Consider the following 24,165-nt stretch of genomic DNA (forward strand, 5'->3'; position numbering starts at 1 on the left):
GTGTAAACTTGGAGGTAGAAAACCTAAACAGTACATTTGACCTCTCAGCTTCCTTATCATATCTAAACATTTCAAGCAAACAACCTAAGAAAATTAACAACGATGACAAATAGTTTGATGAAGAATGCAAAAACCTTAGTCAGAAATGTAGAAACCTATGCAAACAAAAACATAGATATCCAGAAAACCTGAGCCTACGCCTTCACTATGGTGAATCACTAAAACAATACAGAAATACATTACGGAAAAATAACGAACAGCACGTCAGAAATCAGCTCAATGTAATTGAAGAATCAATAGAATCTAACCACTTCTGGGAAAATTGGAGAACTCAAAAATAACAACAACACGAAGAGTTATCTATCCAAAATGAAGATGTATGGATAAACCACTTATCTAATCTTTTTAGCTCTATAACAATGATCAAATACAAATCTTAGAATCAACTATTAAAGACTAACAGAACCTAGATTGGATTCTCCAATTACATTGAATGAACTACAGGACAAAATACAAACCCTCCAACCCAAAAAGGCATGTGGGGTTGATAATATTCTAAATGAAATGATAAAATATACAGACCACAAATTCCAATTGGCTATACTTAAACTCTTTAACATCATCCTTAGCTCTGGCACATTCCCCAATATTTGTAACCAAGGACTGGTCACCCCAATCCACAAAAGTGGAGACAAATTTGACCCCAATAAATACCGGTGATATGGGTCAACAGCAACCAAATTGACAAAAAAAGGCAAAGGGTTCTCATGCTTTGTTGATTTCAAAAAAGCTTTCGAATCAATTTGGCATGAGGGTCTGCTATACAAATTGATGAAAAGTGGTGATGGGGGAAAAACATACGACATTATAAAATCCATGTACACAAAGTGTGTGGTTAATATTGGCAAAACAACACACACTTCTTACCACAGGGCTGGGGGGTGATACAGGGATGCAGCTTAAGCCCCACCCTCTTCAACATATATATCAACGAATTGGTGAGGGCACTTAAACTGAAGTCAAATGTCTACTGTTTGCTGATGATCTGGTGCTTCTGTCCCCAACCAAGGAGGGTCTACAGCAGCACCTAGATATTCTGCACAGATTCTGTCAGACCTGGGCCCTGACAGTAAATCTCATTAATACAAAAATAATGGTGTTCCAAAAAAGGTCCAGTTGCCAGGAACACAAATACAAATTCCATCTCGACACTGTTGCCCTAGAGCATACATACCTTGGCCTAACATCAGTGCCACAGGTAACTTTCACAAAGCTGTCAACGATCTGTGAGAAACGGCAAGAAGGTCCTTCTATGCCATCAAAAGGGACATAAAATTCAACATACCAATTAGGATCTGGCAAAAAAAAACTTGAATCAGTTATAGAACCCATTGCCCTTTATGGTTGTGAGGTATGGGGTCCGCTTACCAACCAATAATTCACATAATAGGACAAACACAAAATTGAGACTCTGCATGAATAATTCTGCAAAAATATCCTATGTGTACAATGTAAAACACCAAATAATGCATGCAAAGCAGAATTAGGCCGATATTTGCTAATTATCTAAATCCAGAAAAGAGACGTTAAATTCTACAAACACCTAAAAGCAAGTGATTCCCAAATCCTCAATAGCAAAGCCATCACCAACAGAGAAATTAACCTGGAGAAGATCCCCCTAAGCAAGCTGGTCCTGGAACTCCGTTCACAAACACAAACAGACGCCACAGAGCTCCAGGACAGCAACACAATTAGACCCAACCAAATCATGAGAAAACAAAAAGATAATTACTTGATACATTGGAAAGAATTTACAAAAAGAATAGAATGCCACCTCCGAAAAAATCCACGATAATTGAGAATTTCAATAAGCATTTCTCTATGGCTGGCCATGCTTTTCACCTGGCTTCCCCTACCCTGGTCATCTGCCCTGCACCCCACACAGCAACTTCCCCAAGCCTCCACCATTTCTCGTTCACCCAAATCCAGATAGTTGATGTTCTGAAAGAGCTTCAAAATCTGGGTCCTTATAAATCAGCCGGGATTGACAATCTGGACCCTCTCGTTCTAAAATTATTTGCCGAAATCATTGCAACCCCTATTGCTAGCCTCTTCAACCTCTCTTTCGTATCGTCTGAGATCCCCAAAGAATGGAAAGCTGCCGCGGTCATCCCCCTCTTCATAGGGGGAGACACTCAAGACCCAAACTGCTACAAACCTATATCTATCCTACCCTGCCTTTTTAAGGTCCTCGAAAGCCAAGTTAACAAACAGATCACTGACCATTTCGAATCCCACTGTACCTTCTCCGCTATGCAATCTGGCTTCCGAGCTGGTCAGGGGTGCACCTCAGCCACGCTCAAGGTCCTAAACAATATCATAACCGCCATCGATAAGAGACAATACTGTGCAGCTGTATTCATCGACCTGGCCAAGGCTATCGACTCTCTCAATCATCACATTCTTATCGACAGACTCAACAGCCTTGGTTTCTCAAATGACTGTCGCTCTTGCTGCTGGTGATTCTCTGATCCACCTCTACGCAGACGACACCATTCTGTATACTTCTGGCCCTTCTTTGGACACTGTGCTAACTAACATCCAGACGAGCTTCAATGCCATACAACTCTCCTTCCGTGGCCTCCAACTGCTCTTAAATGCAAGTAAAACTAAATGCATGCTCTTCAACCGATCGCTGCCCGCACCTGCCCGCCCGTCCAGCATCACTACTCTGGACGGTTCAGACCTAGAATATGTGGACAACTACAAACACCTAGGTGTCTGGTTAGACTGTAAATTCTCCTTCCACATCCACATTAAGCATCTCCCATCCATAATTAAATCTAGAATCGGCTTCCTATTTCGCAACAAAGCAACCTTTACTCATGCTGCCAAACATACCCTCGTAAAACTGACTATCCTACCGATTCTCGACTCCGGCGATGTCATTTACAAAATAGCCCCCAACACTCTACTCAACAAATTGGATGCAGTCTATCACAGTGTCCTCCGTTTTGTCACCAAAGCCCCATATACTACCCACCACTGCGACCTGTATGCTCTCGTTGGCTGGCTCTATCTTCATATTCGATCGCCAAACCCACTGGCTCCAGGTCATCTACAAGTCTTTGATAGGTAAAGCCCGCCTTATCTCAGTTCACTGGTCACCATAGCAGCACCCACAGTGTGCAATCACAGCAGCAATATTTGTGACCTGTTGCCACAAGAAAAGGGCAACCAGTGAAGAACAAACACTACCGTAAATACAGCCTATATTGATGTTTATTTATTTTCCCTTTTGTACTTTAGCTACTTGCAAATCATTACAACACTGTATATAGACATATTCTTTTTGAACTTTTGTGAGCTTAATGTTTACTGTATTTTTTGTTGTTGTTTATTTTACTTTTGTTTATTATTTATATCACTTGCTTTGGCAATGTAAACATATGTTTCACATGCCAATAAAGACCATTACATTTAAATTGAATTGAATATGAAAGAGAGAGATATATAGAGCGGCAAGGTTAACGAGACAGAGAGACGAGACAGGGGAGAAAACAGAAGGCGAGGCAGTGTTAGACTGTAATCTCCTCCGCTTCCCGACCATATCCCATTACAATGCTATTAGACCGGACCGGATGCTGGCTCCTCTCCCCCTACCCACTCCGTCCTCCCCTGCACGGCCCGCTTCAAAGCTCTGGGTCATAATTGATTGGCTGTGCAGAAACACATGTCTGCTATGTAGTTAACCTCCTCACCTGCAGCTTTACTTCTCATACAGGGTCAGCTCTGACTAAAACACAGAGGGTGAAAAGCAGCACTCAGTCCACTCAGAGGGGTGAGGTATCCTGGCCCATTCTCCCATCCCTTTCTATCTCTCTCTTGTATGGGAGCCTGTGATCTGCAGACCTGGCTGCTGGAAGGACCTCTATGAGACAGCTTGTTTTGTTGTTAGATGTTGAGGGGAAGCAGAGGTCTTTTAAACACCTTTATTGGTGCAGCTAGCCAGCCAGCCAGCAGGCCAGTCAGAGCTGATCCAGTCCATTCAGAATGCTTCAATCTGTTAAAATCACAATCAATCCCAAATTAGCCAGGTATTGATTCATCAATGATATGAATCACGGCCCTCACTGAGTTCCTTAAAGAGCAGTAAAAGCACAGCGAGACAAAGATCTATAGAATTTAGATCAGCAGTCTATCAGACAGAGGCATAGTCAGTGGTGACTGATCTAGAATGCAGATGTATTGCAGTGGGCTGACACATGAGTCACACTGCTGTCCCCGTGGAGACAGTCTCCCTGTACTCTGCTAGTTAGCGTTACTCCATCTCAATTCCCTCTCTCTCTATTACCCTCTGATTCAACACACTGTCTGACTGGAGATGTGGAGCAGACATAACAGACACTTCGCTCTAAATCATTGTATCAGAACAGTTCTGAATGCTGGAAATTACTCAGGCCATTACGGGGACGAACATCTCATTCTCTGCACTTAGCATAGCAATGATGCAGGACAAGCAGAGCAGAAGTTATCTGAGGTACTGAAAAGAGAGAGGCATACTGTTAATAGAGGGAAAGAGCACTGGTTTTCTCACTAAATGAAGCACGGATGGAGTTGTTTTTCTTTAAGTTCAATAGTGAAGAGTACTGCAGACAGTACAGGTGTTTGATTGACAGGTCTTCAGCTCATCCAGGGTTATGAGACTACATTCTGGCCTGTGGCGATGAGCTGCCAAATGAATCTGAATCATGTTGAATCAGATCTCTATGGAGCTGTGCACCAGAGCTGAGATACAAAACACACAGACACCTCGCTCGCTGCTCCTTCTTAGCTTTCAATTACACTAGAACGGAAGCCAGTTTGCTCTGATGAATACTGAGGCATCACCCTGCTTAAATGTGTGGATAATATCCCTGGGTGGGCGCGCAGTGCAGCAGTGTTCTGAGCGGGCTCTCCCTCTACATAGCGTCTGTATGGAGGTCGAGTATGTCACCGTAAACAAACCGCGCTCAGCTCCTTCATGCATACATAAAGAGCTGCTGATATGAGGCAAGGTGGCGGGTGGTAGGGGGCTTTGATAATGTATTCATCACTCTAACTGACAAGTGCAGCCCACCAGTAGGGTGTTTCACATTTTTAATAAAGAGCCATTCAACATCATGCAGGACACAACACAACGCTGACACTGAGCATCACCTAAGACCTTGACTAGAGCATTCACATAAACATGTGCATGTTTCTTTTTCCTTGAAGCTTTTACTATCTCACATAGTGGTAGGGGTTTTTGGGAGTGAGACCATTATTAGATAAGCAGATAGGATTCAGACCCAAACCTTGGAAATGTTCAACACAAACACGTTAACCTCTAAATGCAGTGGGCTAAATCAGGGTCACACAGAGTGTTCCTTGGTAGTCTTAAATCTGGGTTATGGGCTTAAAAAAAGAAGACACCTGTACCATGTCAGATATAGTGTATAAATGTATAAAATGTTGAGTTTGCATCCCAATATTACACTTTATATACATCACAGAAGACTGAAATATAACAAAACCGTTTGACATAGAAACACTTTTATGAATGTATTAATGATGACATTTTGAAAATACAAATATATTCCATCAATGAGGCCACTAGAGGGCAATTTGGTCATTTGACTGCAGGAAATGGCCAAAAACATATAAAATACCCACAAGGGGGACTGAAAGAGTGCTCTGTAGGGCATTAGAGATCAGGAGAAAATCCCACTGACGAGGGAGTCCAAAATAAACACCCAGGAAACCCCTTCTCCCCTTCTTCATCTTTCTGATAGCTCCACTGTGCAAGGCCATCAGGTGTTGTAGTGAGGCAAAGCTCTGTGGAATTCACCCCGTTCATTCCAAAAAGAAGGAGTGTTTTCTGACTAGCAGAGAAATGTATTACAGTGTATCTGGAACATAGTAATTCAGGCGAATCTGCAACTTCACACACCAACGAGTGCAACATGGACCCATTTATTTCTCCTTCTTGTAGAACAATGGCTCGGCCACGCAGACTGAGCACAGTCCTCACCTCACTGCTCTCTGGCTGGCTGCAGGGCAAATGGAGGACACCCAGGTGAGTTGACCCGACTGTTAGAACGAAGAAGTCTATGAGGATTTGTATTATTTTTTTGATACCAACTTTTTATTATTATAATTTTTTTCTGTGTGGGGTTCAAATCAGAGGCAGGCAATAATATTCAAGATATACATAAATTCACCCTCCATCCCTGTGACCAAATAACCCTCCTCTTACCACCCCTTCCCTGTGTGCCTGAAAGAAAAGAAAGTAAAAAAATATGAAAATACAGTGCCTTCAGAAAGTATTCCTACCCCTTGACTTATTCCATATTTTGTTGTTACAGCCTGAATTCAAAATTGATTAAATATTAGTTTTTTTCTCACCCATCTACACATAATGACAAAGTGAAAACATGCTTTTGGACATTTTTACAAATGCATTGAAAATTATATAAGTATTCACACCCCTGAGTCAATACTTTGTAGAATCACCTTTGGCAGCGATTATAGCTGTGAGTCTTTCTGGGTATGTCTCTAAGAGCTTTCCACACCTGGATTGTGCAACATTTGCCTAAGATTATTTTCTAAATTCTTCCAGCTCTGTCAGATTGGTTGTTGATCATTGCTAGACAACCATTTTCAAGTCTTGCCATAGATTTTCAAGTAGATTTATGTCAAAACTGTGTAACTCGGCCACTCAGGAACATTCACGTCTTCTTGGTAAGCAACTCCAGTGTAGATGTGGGCTTGTGTTTTAGGTTATTGTTACTGAAAGGTGGATTCATCTCCCACTGTCTAAAGGAAAGCAGACTGAAACAGATTTTCCTCTAGGATTTTGCCTGTGCTTAGCGCCATTCCGTTTCTTTTTTTATCCTGATAAAGTCCCCAGTCCTCACCGATTAAAAGCAGACCCAGATTTTTTTTTCATTTAACTTTTATTTAACTAGGCAAGTCAGTTAAGAACAAACTCTTCTTTACAATGACGGCCTACCCTGGCCAAGCCTGGACGACACTGGGCCAATTGTGCGCTGCCCAATGACACACCCACCACTATGCTTCAAAATATGGAGAGTGGTACTCAATGATGTGTTGTATTGGATTTGCCCCAAACATAACACTTTGTATTCCTTTGTATTCAGGACAAAAATGTAATTGCTTTGCCACATTTTTTGCAGTATTACTACTATTACTTTAGAATCAACAAGGCACTATATACAGGCTTCATTATTTTCACTCCATCAATTAGGTTCATATTGTAAATTCAATGTGCCCTCTTAGGTTTTAGATAGCACCTGTTTTTCTAAGAGTGTACGATGATCATACCAGATGAATTGTTATTTACGAGCCAACATTTTAAGAGTGTTTCCCAAGCAAGCACATAGAGAGAATGTTCACTAAGTGAGTCGTTAGACCATGTGTCGATACTATTGGCTGCTTCAATAGTATTGAAATCAATTTCATGTTTATTCAATTGAGTTATATTTTGCAACTAGCCTACTGCCTGTAATGTTTGCATGTGTTTCATGATGTGTGACATAATGTGTGCATTGATTTACCCAATCTGTGACTTGGTGCATTATTATTGCCTAAGTATAACAAGTCGCCTCAATAGCCTACTTCCAGCCATAGGTGGTAATACACTGTATCTCTGGGAGCTGATCTGTCGTCAGTATTGTGGAATAATTGTAATGTTAAAAAGTTTGTTGCTGGCTGAAAAGTTAAGAACTACTGAATTATAAAGGAGGAAGTAGAGCGAGGAAATCAATGACGATAGTATACGCTGCCCCTGGACCACATCACAATGTCTTCCTTTCCCCTCTCACTAGGACCCCCAGCCTATATCCATAGAATAATATACAGTAAGACTTTTGTTTTTATCTATCTCTCTTCTCCTTCTCATTCTCTACTGAATCCCTTTATCTTTATTTTTATCTGTATATATTTTTTACCCTCGCTCTCTTTCTCTTGCAAGGACCATCCCCCTCAACCCCTCTCCCTCCCTCTCTCTCTCAGCCAGAGCACTCTGCTGGTCAGTTGGAGGCCTGGAACATTCCTTTGAGTGTTCCAGATAAAGATGTGTGTCAGATCGATACCCTGTTAGTAGCTGGCGTAGGTGTGTTGTCATGCAATCATCTAAAAGATCATTGTAGACAAGCTTCAGCCTGTCTATGACAGAGCACTTTCCCCAGGCCAGGTGACGAGCACGCGCGCACACACACACACACACACACACACACACACACACACACACACACACACACACACACACACACACGTAAACAAACAAGAAAACACACACACAGAATGGCATGCAGTGCACGGAACTTCGGTTAGCTGTGGAGACATGGGCCATTACTCCAGCATAGCCCCAGAGGGCATGTTCTTAGACATACAACACATGGCTCAAATGGCCATCAAAAACTATGATTTACGAGCAGGATACGGCAGCAGCTATACTGATCGGTGCATGAACATCATAACAGACAATAATTTTACAGAAAAATCTGCAAAAAATCATGACATATTGTTATCATAACTGTCAAATCATGATGTCCGAACTAGGCTACTGAGAGCAATTGTCCAGATAGTACAGCTGGAATCAGATAATTAAACCCCTTTATTGACATTATGCATATTAATGAATCAAATACTGCTGGCACAAAATGTAGACTCATAATTCATTCTGGCAATGACAAACTACACCACACTACACCATATTCCAGATCAGTTTCTTTCCTGCGGTCTCATCCCCATCATCTGCCTCTAAAACAGTCTGTCATTTCACATGCTTATTCTTCCAACTGCTCAAACCACTCTCTCTTGCTCCTGCTCTTCAACTCTCTCTCGCTCGTGAAAGAAGGAGTGGGACTGAAAGGTTGACAAGTGGACACAGCTATAGTGCTGGAAACATTCACAGATACAGTGCCTTGCGAAAGTATTCGGCCCCCTTGAACTTTGCGACCTTTTGCCACATTTCAGGCTTCAAACATAAAGATATAAAACTGTATTTTTTTGTGAAGAATCAACAACAAGTGGGACACAATCATGAAGTGGAAAGACATTTATTGGATATTTCAAACTTTTTTAACAAATCAAAAATTATTCAGCCCCTTTACTTTCAGTGCAGCAAACTCTCTCCAGAAGTTCAGTGAGGATCTCTGAATGATCCAATGTTGACCTAAATGACTAATGATGATAAATACAATCCACCTGTCTGTAATCAAGTCTCCGTATAAATGCACCTGCACTGTGATAGTCTCAGAGGTCCGTTAAAAGCGCAGAGAGCATCATGAAGAACAAGGAAGACACCAGGCAGGTCCAAGATACTGTTGTGAAGAAGTTTAAAGCCAGATTTGGATACAAAAAAGATTTCAGAGTTCAGTGTGTCAAATCGGAGGGCTGTTGTGTGGACCTCTGGCAGTCTCTATGGGGGTGCCACAGGGTACAATCACGGGCCGACTCTCTTCTCTGTATACATCAATGATGTCTCTCTTGCTGATGGTGATTATCTGATCCACCTCCACGCAGACGACACCATTCTGTATACTTCTGATCCTTCTTTGGACACTGTGTTAACTAACCTCCAGACGAGTTTCAATGCCATACAACTCTCCTTCCATGGCCTCCAACTGCTCTTAAATGCAAGTAAAACTAAATGCATGCTCTTCAACCGATCGCTGCCCGCACCTGCCCGCCCGTCCAGCATCACTACTCTGGACAGTTCTGACTTAGAAAATGTGGACAAATACAAATACCTAGGTGTCTGGTTAGACTTTAAACTCTCCTTCAAGACTCACATTAAGCATCTCCAATCCAAAATTAAATCTAGAACCATTTTGCTATTTTGCAACAAAGCATCCTTCACTCATGCTGCCAAAGACACCCTCGTAAAACTGACTATCCTACCGATCCCAGACCATGGCGATGTCATTTACAAAGTTACCTCCAACACTCTACTTATCAAATTGGATGCAGTCTATCACAGTGCCATCCATTTTGTCACCAAAGCCCCATATACTACCCACCACTGCGACCTGTATGCTCTCGTTGGCTGTCCCTCACTTCATATTCGTCGCCAAACCCACTAGCTCCAGGTCAACTAGCAGCACACGCTCCAGCAGGTATATTTCACTGGTAACTCCCAAAGCCAATTCCGAATGTGGCCACCTTTCCTTCCAGTTCTTTGCTGCCAATGTCTGGAACGAACTGCAAAAATCACTGAAGCTGCAGACTCATATCTCCATCACTAACTTTATGCACCAGCTGTCAGAGCAGCTCACAGATCACTGCACCTGTACATAGCCTATCTGTAAATAGCCCATCGAACTACCTCATCCCCATACTGTTATTTATTTATTTTGCTCCTTTGCACCCCAGTATCTCTACTTGCACATTCATCTTCTGCACATCTATCACTCCAGTATTTAATTGCTATATTGTAATTATTTCGCCCCTATGGCCTATTTATTTCCTTACCTCCCTTATCCTACCGCATTTGCACACACTGTATATTAGAGGTCGATCGATTATGATTTTTCAACGCCGATACCGATACCGATTATTATTATTATTTTTTAAATATATATTTGTAATAATGACATTTACAACAATACTGAATGAACACTTATTTTAACTTAATATAATACATTTAAAAAATCAATTTAGTCTCAAATAAATAATGAAACATGTTCAATTTGGGTTAAATAAAGCAAGAAGAAAGTAAAAGAAGAGAAGAAAGTAAGAGTGCAATATGTGCCATGTAAAAAAGCTAACGCTTAAGTTCCTTGCTCTGAGCAAATATATATATATATATATATATATATATATATATATATATATATATATATATATATATATATATATATATATATATATATATGAAATGAAATCAGCTTTTTTTCATCCTCCAATAATAGGTATCAGTATCGGCATTGAAAAATCATAATCAATCGACCTCTAATATACAGTGTGTGCAAATGAGTTAGGATAAGTGAGGTAAGGCAATACATTTGAAAGCTGGTGATTCCTTTTAACATGAGTCTTCAATATTCCCAGGTAAGAAGCTTTAGGTTGTAGTTATTATAGGACTATTTCTCTCTATACCATTTGTATTTCGTATTCCTTTGACTATTGGATGTTCTAATAGGTACTTTAGTATTGCCCGCCTAATCTCAGGAGTTGATAGGTTGAAGTCATAAACAGTGCAATGCTTGAAGCACAGCGAAGAGCTGCTGGCAAATGCAGGAAAGTGCTGTTTGAATGAATGCTTACGAGCCTGCTGCTGCTTACCACCGCTCAGTCAGACTGCTCTATCAAATCATAGACTTAATTATAATATAATAACACACAGAAATACGAGCCTTAGGTCATTAATATGGTAAAATCCAGAAACTATCATTTCGAAAACAAAATGTTTATTCTTTCAGTGAAATATGGAACCGTTCCATATTTTATCTAACAGGTGGCATCCCTAAGTCTAAATATTGGTGTTACATTGCACAACCTTCAATGTTATGTCATAATTATGTACAATTCTGGCAAATTAATTACGGTCTTTGTTAGGAAGAAATGGTCTTCACACACTTCACAACGAGCCAGGGGGCCCAAACGGCTGCATATACCCTGACTCTGCTTGCACTGAACGCAAGTGAAGTGACACAATTTCCCTAGTTAAAAGAAATTCATGTTAGCAGGTGATATTAACTAACTATGTAGGTTTAAAATATATACTTGTGTATTGATTTTAAGAAAGGCATTGATGTTTATGGTTAGGTACACATTGGTGCAACGACAGTGCTTTTTTCGCGAATGCGCTTGTTAAATCACCCGTTTGGCGAAGTAGGCTGTGTTTCAATGATAAATTAACAGGCACCGCATCTATTATATGCAACGCAGGACAAGCTAGATAAACCTGTAATATCATCAACCATGTGTAGTTAACTAGTGATTATGTGAAGATTGATTGTTTTTTATAAGATAAGTTTAATGCTAGCTAGCACTTTACCTTGGCTCCTTGCTGCACTCGCATAACAGGTAGTCAGCCTGCCACGCAGTCTCCTCATAGAGTGCAATTAAAATCAGCCATAATCGGCTTCTAAAAATGCAGATTACCGATTGTTGTGAAAACTTGAAATCGGCCCCAATTAATCGGCCATTCCGATTAATCGGTCGACCTCTACTCTATATACACTTTTTCTATTGACTATTGACTGTATGTTTGTTTATTCAATGTATAACGCTATGTTGTTGTTTGTGTTGCACTGATTTGACTAATCTTGGCCAGGTCGCAGTTATAAATGAGAACTTGTTCTCAACTGGCCTACCTGGTTAAATAATGGTGAAAAAAAGAAAGCCTCGCTAATATAATGTCACACGTCTGTTAATGGATCTGTCAGAAGTTCCCTGAGGTCCTCCTAGTAGAGAGGAGCCCCTTCTACTGTCCTCTCTCTCCCTCCAGGCTCAAGTGATGTGGGTCTGAGTGTGCCTCTCAAAGCCACAGTCAGTGACAGAGTTCCAGGTAGAACCCTTTTGGTACCAAGTAGTACCGTTTTGGTTTCCATGTAGAACCCTTTCCATAGAGGGGTCTACATGGAACCCAAAATGGTACTTCCTGGAACCGCAAAGTTTTTTTTAACCTGGAACCAAAAACGGTTATCCTATGGGGACAGCAAAAAAAACTTTTTATAAGGGTCTGCCTGGATATCAAAACTCCAAGGCCTATGCAAACCCATGGTTATACATCACTTTGAGGAAATAGGAGAGGAACTATCTACAACTTTACAGTAATCACGCCATACCAGTTGTCATCCGTTCTACAGCAATCCTTTTTTTGTGTTGATGTACTAATTCAAATCTGTGACTTGTAAGGGTATTATTTGAGAATTAGACATGACATTTGATTAAATATTCCTTATACCATATTCTCTCCAGATGCAGAATAGATTATCATCACACCATTTTTTGAGGACTCCACATCACTATTAAAAGAGATTTACTGAATCTCTGACTTACCGTTGTCTGTGGCCATGAAGATGGCAGTGTATTTGTTGTCTTGAACATAAGGTGATTCTCTGTCCAGATTGGCAGAGGTGTTGACCGTACCTCTAACCGGGTTCACACTAAGCCAGTTAGCCGGGTCTCTCAGAACTGCAAACCTGAAAAGGGAACAGATGACAGCTGATCAGAATATAGTCAGGGCAATGCCATGGTGTCATGACTGTCCTGTGAGAATCAAAATAGGTCAGATCAGCATGGCAATACAAAACTTAAACCATACCCCCTCTCACACACAGAGGGGGGAGAAGGGAACCGGTGGGTGTTGACAGCTCACCCCCTGTTGTAAATCTAGGACAGAACTTTCAGCATCTCCCTCTCCAATATTCTCCATAGGAATGTGACTCTACACAGACCTCCCGCCAAAACTCTAACATGTTCTAAAGTGAATACTGGAACAATATATCTAACATAGAATGTGGGGAATGGTCAGAGGCGACCTAAAGAAACACTGATGTCGGTTTGCTTGTTATTTTGTGATGTCATTAAAAATGTTATAAAGGAAATACTGTAACTTGGGAAGTATACCCACTCTATGTGTGAAGTGTCCAACCGATGCGTTGTGCATGAAATATAAAAAATTATGAAAGTATTTTTGTTAATGATTTTAGGAGCCATAGATTTACATAACTTTGCACAGTGAAAAGTCATGCCCCTGGGGGAGGTCAGAGAGCGTGTCAGCCTGACAGAACTGCCCTTTAGAACAAACTGTATAAAATGACGGGTTAAGAATTAACATATCCGAACAGAGAGACATGGAGCTGCAGCTCACTTTTAATGTGGTTTGAACTCTGAAATCTAAACTTGTGGTAGAGGCGATAAAGTCTCCTCCCAGACAATCATTGATACGGCTGATTAGCTGTCCTAAGTAAGGTATCTTTGAAAGTGAATTTAAGTGGAACCATTCTACTATTCTTCTCAAATCACCATAGTACCCTACTCTCATCACCCCACTGGGGACCATCGACACGGCTGGCTCGACTATCTTCAAAGAAGCATCTTCCAGAGCAAATGGAAGGAGAATAAATTCTGTAGTTCTGTTCAGGACTACATGAAAAGTCACAGGATACCGATCGACTGCAGAGGAGAACAACAGTAGAAGACCTGAAAAGGCCCAACTCCCTTTCCTAGGTGGCCTGGTTCCGACAAATACACGAAGAACCAAGACATTTCACGTAAATACATTCATGATCTCTTACTCAAAGAGGGCGGCAGTTTGTGTGCAAAGTATATGGTTACTGTGAGAGTAGTTTCTAAATGTACTAACATATTATGTCTCTGTCCTCTCCCTCTGTCCCTCTCCATGTCTTTTGTAACAAGCAGCACTGAATCATAAGTAAGGCTCAAATGTTTTCAGATCCAGGAGGTTAGGACGGTTCAGAATGATGATATGATACGAGGTTATGATTAATAAGGTGACAGTTTATGTATGTGATAGGTAAAGACATTTAGAGTTTAATTCAGGAAATGGTAACTCTTTAAAGAACCAATATCATGGTGACCCAAATCCTAATGAGTTAGATGTTACAATTAAACCTAGTTAGTTGATTAGATAAATAGCAGTCATCAGATTAATGAAAGTAAAGTCATGACAATGGTATGAGACAAATACAACATGATTATATATGGAGATATATTAGCGACAGTATTTTCCTGCTGTACCCAGTTTGCTACAGCAGGAAAACAATTCTGCAGCAACAGAAGCTCTTTTAAACCTTGCAATGCAAGAATATCTCAGCAACAAAAGATTACACACTTGTATAGGATATCAGCTAGCAAGAGCTTTTTCAGTAAATACATTTTAACACTGTTTCTAAGGAAGATATAGAGACACTGAAATGACAATATCTATCAAAGACACAAAACTGTTCAATTGAAGCATGATGAGACTGCATATTTGAAGTGCAACGTGTGTTGTGTGAAGTTGAAGCTGAGGTTTAGTGGACGGTCTGTGTATGTCTGTGGATGCTCTGTCTGTGGTTGGAGTGTGAAGATAATGGATGAACTCCGATAACTCCTCAGAGAATAATCTATTTGCGTGGAAAGCAGCTGGAGTCTGTGGTTGAGGGATGACCCTACTAATGTCATCCTGAGAGCCAGGTGATGGGAGGTGCATTTTGATTGGATGGGGAATGGTGCCATGCCTCTGGGGGTTCACATCTGTGTTCATGTCACACACCGCTGATTTAGTGGCTCAATCCCATTTGGCTCTGTTGGTAGAGCATGGCACTTGCAACACCAGGGTTGTGGGTTTGATTCCCACAGGGGACAAGAATGAAAAATATATGCACTCATATATGCACTCACTACTGTAAGTTGCTCGGGATAAAAGTGGTTGCTGAGGGGAAGATGGCTCCTAATAATGGCTGGAACGGAGCTAATGGAACGGCATCAAAAATATGGACACTGTGTATTTGACACCATTCCACTAATTCTCCTCCAGCTGTTACCATGAGCCTGTCCTCCCCAATTAAGGTGCTACTAAAATGTAAAATACACACACACAACCCTAAACTCTTTCAGTTTACCAATAAACACTCCACATGCACCTTTGTGTTTTACACTCTCAGAAACACGCACACAAATACACACACTTCCTGGTTATTAGCCCTTCATCACTACCAGGCATCACAACATCACACAAGCTCATCACTTTAGAAAGAGGAAAACACAAGATGATTATCCTGCTGCTGTGGGTACACAGATAGTCACTTGATCTATTATAACATGGTTTGTATATCGTCTGCTTGCCTATTTGTTGATATCATCTATTCAGATGCAGCTTAAATGATAAAGCTTACAAAAGGTTTTCCATCACCGGTTATCCACAACATCATCATGTTTGACTCTCTGCAACTGTTCTTCTCTCGCACACACACACACACACACACACACACACACACACACACACACACACACACACACACACACACACACACACACACACACACACACACACACACACACACACACACACACACACACACACACACACACACACACACACGACTTCCTGACAGGCCGCCCCCAGGTGGTGAGGGTAGGCAAGAACACCTTCGCCACACTGACCCTCAACACGTGGTCAACTTATTGGTACGTGCTTAGTCCCTTCCTGTACTACCTATTCACTCACGTCTGCGTGGCTGCGTAAGTGTGCTGGCGACTCGATGGTGGTAAGCCTGATCACCGAAGATGAGACAGCCAATAGGGAGGAGGTCAGTGCCCTGGCAGTGACCGACCTCCACCTCAACGTCAGCTGTAGTGGAGCGGGTCTAAGTTCCTCGGTGTCCACATCACTAAGAAATGATCATGGTCCACACACACCAACACAGTTGTGAAGAAGGCATGACAATGCCTCTTCCCCCTCAGAAGGTTGACAAAATTTGGCATGGGCCCTCAGATCTTATATCTATCCTGTTGCCTAGTCACTTTAACCCTACCTATATGTACTGTACATATTACCTCAATGACCTTGTATCCCTGCACATCAACTCGGTACTGGTTCCCCGTGTATACTGTGTATACTTTTCTCTCATACAGGGTACATAACTTTCAGCCACATAACAAAATTGCCCCCAAATAATCACTTGCATCTGCATGTAAAATGTTCCTTTTAATCTTTCCTCTCTCTCCCTTACCACAAACACAAACATGTCCACGCACACACTAACACACACACACACACACACACACACACACACACACACACACACACACACACACACACACACACAAACATAGAAAAGCTCAGAGCCAAAAATTGTCTGAACTGTTAAAAATTGACTTCACTTTCATAAAATGTCTAATAGCATAGTGATTTGCCCATATTTCTGCTTGAGTGGTAGAATTTATCCCCTGAGCTACTGTATAAGGCAAATCCTGGCCTGACCCCTACTCTACTAAGAACTGAGCCCATTTCAGCTTTCATCGTACAGTTATACAGCAGCCTCCCAGCACACACCTTATAGCAGGGTTTCCCAAACTCGGTCCTGGGTGCACATTTTGTTTTTTGCCGTAGCATTACACAGCTGATTCAAATAACCAATTCGTCAAGCTTTGATTATTTGACTCAAATGTGTAGTGCTAGGGCAAAAACCAAAACGTACACCCAGAGGGGTTAGGTGAAGGGGGGCACAGAGTCTGAGTTTGGGGAACCCTGCCTTATAGGACAGACCTTCTAGGACACAGTACAGCCCACTCAGGGGGAGTGCTTTTCCTACATAACAGGATGAGGCAGTCTATTCTAGGATAATGCCGGTACCACACTGAGAGAGGACGTCAAGACAATGCAGCAGCACTCTTTAGGAGTAATCTGCTCACCCACACAGTTCACATACTGTAGTTATCTCTGAGGTTGAGAGGCCTTTAGGATCCACGATAACACTACCATTCCATCAGATGCATATGGATTATGCATACAGTGTGTGTGTGTGTGTGTGTGTGTATGTGTGTGTGTGCGAGCGAGCGAGAGAGAGAGTGTGAGAGTGAGAAAGACAATGAGAGATTTGATTGGTTCTATTGTTTCTAACACAATATCCCTTCTTACTGACAGCAACTATTTCTGAAAAAGCTTGTACTGGTTTATTCTGCATCCTCTTTTAAATACACTTATTGTAAGTGCATTGGATAAGACCATTTGCTAAGTGAAGGACTGTAAGTGGACTGGAGAGAAAAGGACAGATACAGTAGAGTACATAAGTACATTAAAACACAGGATGTGTGTATGCTGTAAATTAGTGAGTGTATGGCTACAGTATGGATCTGTCTCTAACATCTGTTTCAGTGCAGCATGGGGTCCTTTGTTCATTAGTGTTTCCTGTGACAGTAGTGATGTCGTACATTTCCCCAGCAGCTGGAGAGAAATGCTGACTCGTACTGTACATCACATCACATTAGACAGGCCCAACTGCTCTGCTCTGCCTGCTCACCTCCTAATCCGGATGGGCAGAGGGGACAGTAATCACTGGAACACCAACACCCTGGCCCGCTCAGGGAGCAATGCACGTGTCCACATCTAGCATGCAAGGCACAGATCTGCTAAGTCTCCAATAAAAATGCCCAAATAGGCAATAACTCATTTATCTTTTTCACACTTGCGCTTTTTTACGCTGTGTCAACCAAGTACATTTCCAGAGGTGTGTTGCATATTGATGCCCCCCTCTGTGCCTCTCCATTTCAGGCTGGGGTGCTGGAGGCTGGGGTCTGTTTGCTGCTGGAGCAGGTGGATGGAAGTGGGGAAGGGAAATGCTACAGGCTTCCTCTCTAATATGTTGTTATTTCAAATGGCTGAATATGTAGCAGCATTTCAACCAATGTTTTTCTTCAGTATAACATTTTAAATGACTGCAATGATCACGTTCCTGCAGGCCTCCCACTCCCACACACACACACCAAAACCTGTCTGGCAGTGAAATGCCAATCTACCTAACCTTGACTATCCTGAGTGCACTGTGACTTAGACAAGTGCATACTTCTGAGGTATGACGTTTTGGCAGCATTTCAAAGCCACTAAACATGCTCCCTCTCTCCACTGTCAGACAGCAGTGATCAGTGACTGAAAGAAACAGAGGGAAGGAAGTCAATGCTAATGCTCCTCTCTATCAGTGAGCCACTGTATGTGAAAGAGACATTTGAGGGCAGCCATTACTTAACGTGAAATTCATGTGAAAAGTTTAGGGCCTGTTTTTGGCATCGGCAGTCTGTAGACTTTATCAGAATTCAGAACTAGCTGATCAGGAATGAAGGAGGTAGAGATAACAGTAGAACGCAGAGGAGTGTGAATAAAGAAATTATGAAAGCAAGCCCTCTCTCTCATTCTCTCTACTTGTCTTTATCCTTCACTACCTCGTTCACTCTCTCTTCATTTCATCAAGCTGTCTGCTACTCTGCTAACAATGGCTCTAATAACCTCTGATGTTTACCAGCATTGTGAAAAAACATGCATTTATTTGTCAGATGATAACAAGGTGAAAAGATAGAGATGTTGACTTTGATCGAGTCTGCCCCAGAGAGAACTGCAGCTACTGTATAATCAGAGAACTGATAGGGCCTGATAGGAAAATTACAGTCCCCCATGCTGCCCAACAATGCTCTGCTCTGGACCACAGGACAAATTGTCATTGTCACACCTGGTCATATTTTTATTTAATATCATCACAATAGCAGGGCTGTAGAAAGGAAATATATATGATGGGCCGAGTGGGCAAAATAAACACAATGTGACTGGCCATCAATCAGCTGTCAGACAGAGCAGCTCAGAGGGAGTCAGAGCCCCTCGTCTGTCAGCACCGCCACCACACATCGTACCAGGCATCGTTTCGGTCGGGCTATTTATTGTGGCCTCGTTAACACTGTGACTGTCACTCCACATCCATTCTTCTAGGTCTGATGGGGGGGACCCCACTGACAGCTCAAACCCGCCCAGCCATCTCTCCCCAGTCCAGGACCATCCCTGATACACTGGGACTGGGAGGTAGACTAGACTACAGCACAGATATCATTGAAGTAATTGAAACAAACAGTTGACACAGTCCTTTAGAGTCGAACTCACCTCAGTCAGTACCACTAACACTGCTGCAGTCAAAGGTTCTGACAGCAACTCAATTAGCCCATGTCAGCTAAGAAATTTAAGATTGGTCAGTTAGTCTACCTAAAATTGAAATAATCATGGTCGAATTACTGACCGGGCGGTCCCCACTGATTTCATTAGTCACTCTCACTCGGATATATTTAAAGAACGGCAAACATTTCTCTCCACCTTACGGCAAAATGTGTAGAATGCAGGAAATTATCTGTAAAACCGCTAATATTTCTCTCTGCCAAATGGCAAAATTAGTAGAATTGCATGAAATTTGTTATAAAAAATGCAACATTTTCTCTACACCCCATGGCAAAATGTGTATAATTGCAGGATATTAACTCTAAAACTTTGAAAAGGGGAGGCCGCTAGAATATTTAGCTAAGAACCCCCAAAAGGTGTTCTGGTCTGGTCTGTGTGGATATGGATGTGGGTATGCATAGCCATGAGCCACTACGGCCCTTCATGATGAGTTCTATTTTTTTGTGGCCCCCACCCCAATCAAAGTTGCCTATCCCTGATCTAGACAGAGGCAATTTGGAGCGATATGGGTTCCTGCCAAGGACTCTCAGCTCAGTGGCATCTCCACTACCAGGTCAGCAAACTTTGGCACCTGTTTGAACTTGTTATCAGTATAAAAGACACCTGTCCACAACCTCAAACAGTCACACTCCAAACTCCACTATGGCCAAGACCAAAGAGCTGTCAAAGGACACCAGAAACAAAATTGTAGACCTGCACCAGGCTGGGAAGACTGAATCTGCAATAGGTAAGCAGCTTGGTTTGAAAAAATCAAAATTGCTCCCACAGTTGATTTCTTCAAACCAAGCTGCTTACCTATTGCAGATTCAGTCTTCCCAGCCTGGTGCAGGTCTACAATTTTGTTTCTGGTGTCCTTTGACAGCTCTTTGGTCTTGGCCATAGTGGAGTTTGGAGTGTGACTGTTTGAGGTTGTGGACAGGTGTCTTTTATACTGATAACAAGTTCAAACAGGTGCCATTAATACAGGTAACGAGTGGAGGACAGGGGAGCCTCTTAAAGAAGAAGTTACAGGTCTGTGAGAGCCAGATATCTTGCTTGTTTGTAGGTGACCAAATACTTATTTCCACCATAATTTGCAAATAAATTCATTAAAAATCCTACAATGGGATTTTCAGGAATTTTTTTCTCCTTTTGTCTGTCATAGTTGAAATGTACCTATCATAAACATTACAGGCCTCTCTCATCTTTTTAAGTGGAAGAACTTGCACAATTGGTGGCTGACTAAATACTTTGTTGCCCCACTGTATATACCCCCTTTGCTATGAAGCCCCTAAATAAAATCTGGTGCAACAAATTACCTTCAGAAGTCACATAATTAGTTGTAAAAACAGTCCTCCTTTGTGCAATCTAAACGTCACAATCTGTCACATGATCTCAGAATATGTACACCTGTTCTTAAAGCTCCCAGAGTCTGCAACACCACTAAACAGATCAGGGTTGGGTTATAAAAAAAAATTTGAACATCCCACAGAGCACCATTAAATAACATTTTTTTTAATGAAAAGAATATGGCACCACAACAAACCTGCCAAGAGAGGACCGCCCACCAAAAACTCACGGACCAGGCAAGGAGGGCATTAATCAGAGAGGCAACAAAGAGACCAAAGATAACCCTGAAGTAGCTGCAAAGCTCCACAGCGGAGATTGGAGTATCTGTCCATAGGACCACTTTAAGCCATACACTCCACATAGCTGGGCTTAACTGAAGAGTGGCCAGAAAAAGCCCTTGCTTATAGATAAAATTAGCAAACACGTTTGGTGTTCACCACAACGCATGAGGGAGACTCCCCAAACATAAGGAAGAAGGTACTCTGGTCAGATGAGACTAAAATGTAGCTTTTTGGTCATCAAGGAAAAAGCTATGTCTGGAACAAAACCAACACCTCTCATCACCAAGTGAACACCATTTTCATTGGCAGGGACTGGGAAACTGGTCAGAATTGAAGGAATGATGGATGGTAGTGAATACAGGGAAATTATTGAGGGAAACCTGTTTCAGTCTTCCAGAGATTTTACACTGTGACAGAGGTTTACCAGTGGCATCTCCACTACCAGGTCAGCAAACTTTTAATTTAATTGAACCTTTATTTAACCAGGCAAGTCAGTTAAGAACACATTCTTATTTTCAATGACGGCCTGGGAACAGTGGGTTAACTGCCTGTTCAGGGGCAGAACGACAGATTTGTACCTTGTCAGCTCGGGGGTTTGAACTCACAACCTTCCGGTTACTAGTCCAACGCTCTAACCACTAGGCTACCCTGCCGCAAAGCAAAGATGTCCAGAGCTGCTGAGTAAACTTTACAGAGACAGAGACAGAGAGAGAGAGAGAGCCAGAGAGAAAGAAAGAGAGCATGACTGAACCACACTGTACACAATGGTGTATCATTGGTAATGTGCTTACAGATGTAGGATCGTAATTTGATCACTATTTTGTTGCTGAGATTTTTCCTGCACCACTGGAAATGCAGATGAGCTCAGTGATTTAAAGCTAATAGCCTATCCACCATCAAGCAACATTATGGACTAAACATTACTGTCGCTGCATAATTATTTTGCTGTGACAATATAGGTATATACTGTAGAAAAATAAAGACATTGGCAATGAAATGAGCCTTTTTATCATTGATGTTTTAGCTAGAAGGCTGTTTTTATGGTAGGCTACAGAGCACTGCTGCAGACAATTTGGGGAAAATAATGGCTGTGAATGGATATTGCACACACTGTTTTGAATTCCCTGCTGGTGACTTATCAGCACCTCACAACCCTGAGCTGCACACTCAACTTCCCATCTCCCACACAATACTTGCAGTGACAGAGAGAAAAATCTATGTCTCTGCCCATCAACAACTGGACGTGTGGGACAGTGTGTGTAACCAAAATCCACCACCAATCTACTACCTCTCCCACTTTTCATCCCCATATTCAGCTTCCTCAGTGTGTTTAAATGAAGATCCTGTATGATGACACTTGGGCTGCTTTATTATTCTCTAACCAGAAGTGGTGTCAGTGAGTTACAAACCAGTAAAATACGTAGAGCCAGGTCGCTCTCTTTCAAAAACACTTGCCAACACACATGCACACACACAAACACACACACACACACACACACACACAAACACGCACACACACGCATGCACACACACACACACAAATGCACCCAGACAACTGCACCCAATCTCTCTGCAAGGGTAATAGCAGCCACTGTAGCATATCTCCATAAATTATCATTCAATGACATTTATTATCATAATAAGGCACAAAAAGCTGCTCTTTGCATCATTTGAAAATCATAACCCTGTAATTAACACAGAGAAAAGCAATTTATCTGCGCTTCAGTGAGGCGTTGCAGCGCAGTCTCTCTCTCTTCCTCTTGGCACCTTTTGGGATTGTTTTAATTATCTCATGGCATCATGGTTATGTGTCTGTAGTCTTCCCCCTTCACACATTTGGCACTCTATTACATACAGTGGGAGCTTTAAGAAGCATTCTTTGTCCTCCAAACACAACGAGTTGAGTTTTTACCAAAAAGTTATATTTTGGAATCATCTATGACATTCTCCCAATCTTCTTCTGGATCATCCAAATGCTCTCTAGCAAACTTCAGACGGGCCTGGACATGTACTGGCTTAAGCAGGTGGACACGTCTGGCACTGCTGGATTTGAGTCCCTGGCGGCGTAGTGTGTTACTGATGGTAGGGTTTGTTACTTTGGTCCCAGCTCTCTGCAGGTCATTCACTAGGTCCCCCCGTGTGGTTCTGGGATTTTTGCTCACCGTTCTTGTGATCATTTTGACCCCACGGGGTGAGATCTTGCGTGGAGCCCCAGATCGAGGGAGATTATCAGTGGTCTTGTATGTCTTCCATTTCCTAATAATTGCTCCCACAGTTGATTTCTTCAAACCAAGCTGCTTACCTATTGCAGATTCAGTCTTCCCAGCCTGGTGCAGGTCTACAATTTTGTTTCTGGTGTCCTTTGACAGCTCTTTGGTCTTGGCCATAGTGGAGTTTGGAGTGTGACTGTTTGAGGTTGTGGACAGGTGTCTTTTATACTGATAACAAGTTCAAACAGGTGCCATTAATACAGGTAACGAGTGGAGGACAGGGGAGCCTCTTAAAGAAGAAGTTACAGGTCTGTGAGAGCCAGATATCTTGCTTGTTTGTAGGTGACCAAATACTTATTTCCACCATAATTTGCAAATAAATTCATTAAAAATCCTACAATGGGATTTTCAGGAATTTTTTTCTCCTTTTGTCTGTCATAGTTGAAATGTACCTATCATAAACATTACAGGCCTCTCTCATCTTTTTAAGTGGAAGAACTTGCACAATTGGTGGCTGACTAAATACTTTGTTGCCCCACTGTATATACCCCCTTTGCTATGAAGCCCCTAAATAAAATCTGGTGCAACAAATTACCTTCAGAAGTCACATAATTAGTTGTAAAAACAGTCC

The 24,165-nt window shown here is 41.9% G+C and overlaps 1 protein-coding gene across 3 annotated transcripts in view; it reads right to left on the bottom strand.

Moving 5' to 3' along the window:
* LOC109889307 (cadherin-13) overlaps positions 1–24,165 on the bottom strand; it is a 582,397-nt gene that overhangs the window by 42,286 nt on the left and 515,946 nt on the right. For all 3 annotated transcript variants that reach the window (XM_031822709.1, XM_031822708.1, XM_031822710.1), the window contains one exon: positions 13,054–13,196. In XM_031822709.1, the coding sequence (XP_031678569.1) occupies positions 13,054–13,196 (143 nt within the window). The remainder of the gene's footprint in view (positions 1–13,053; positions 13,197–24,165) is intronic.

This window comes from Oncorhynchus kisutch, linkage group LG4 (assembly GCF_002021735.2).
Source record: "Oncorhynchus kisutch isolate 150728-3 linkage group LG4, Okis_V2, whole genome shotgun sequence".
Taxonomy (NCBI): domain Eukaryota; kingdom Metazoa; phylum Chordata; class Actinopteri; order Salmoniformes; family Salmonidae; genus Oncorhynchus; species Oncorhynchus kisutch.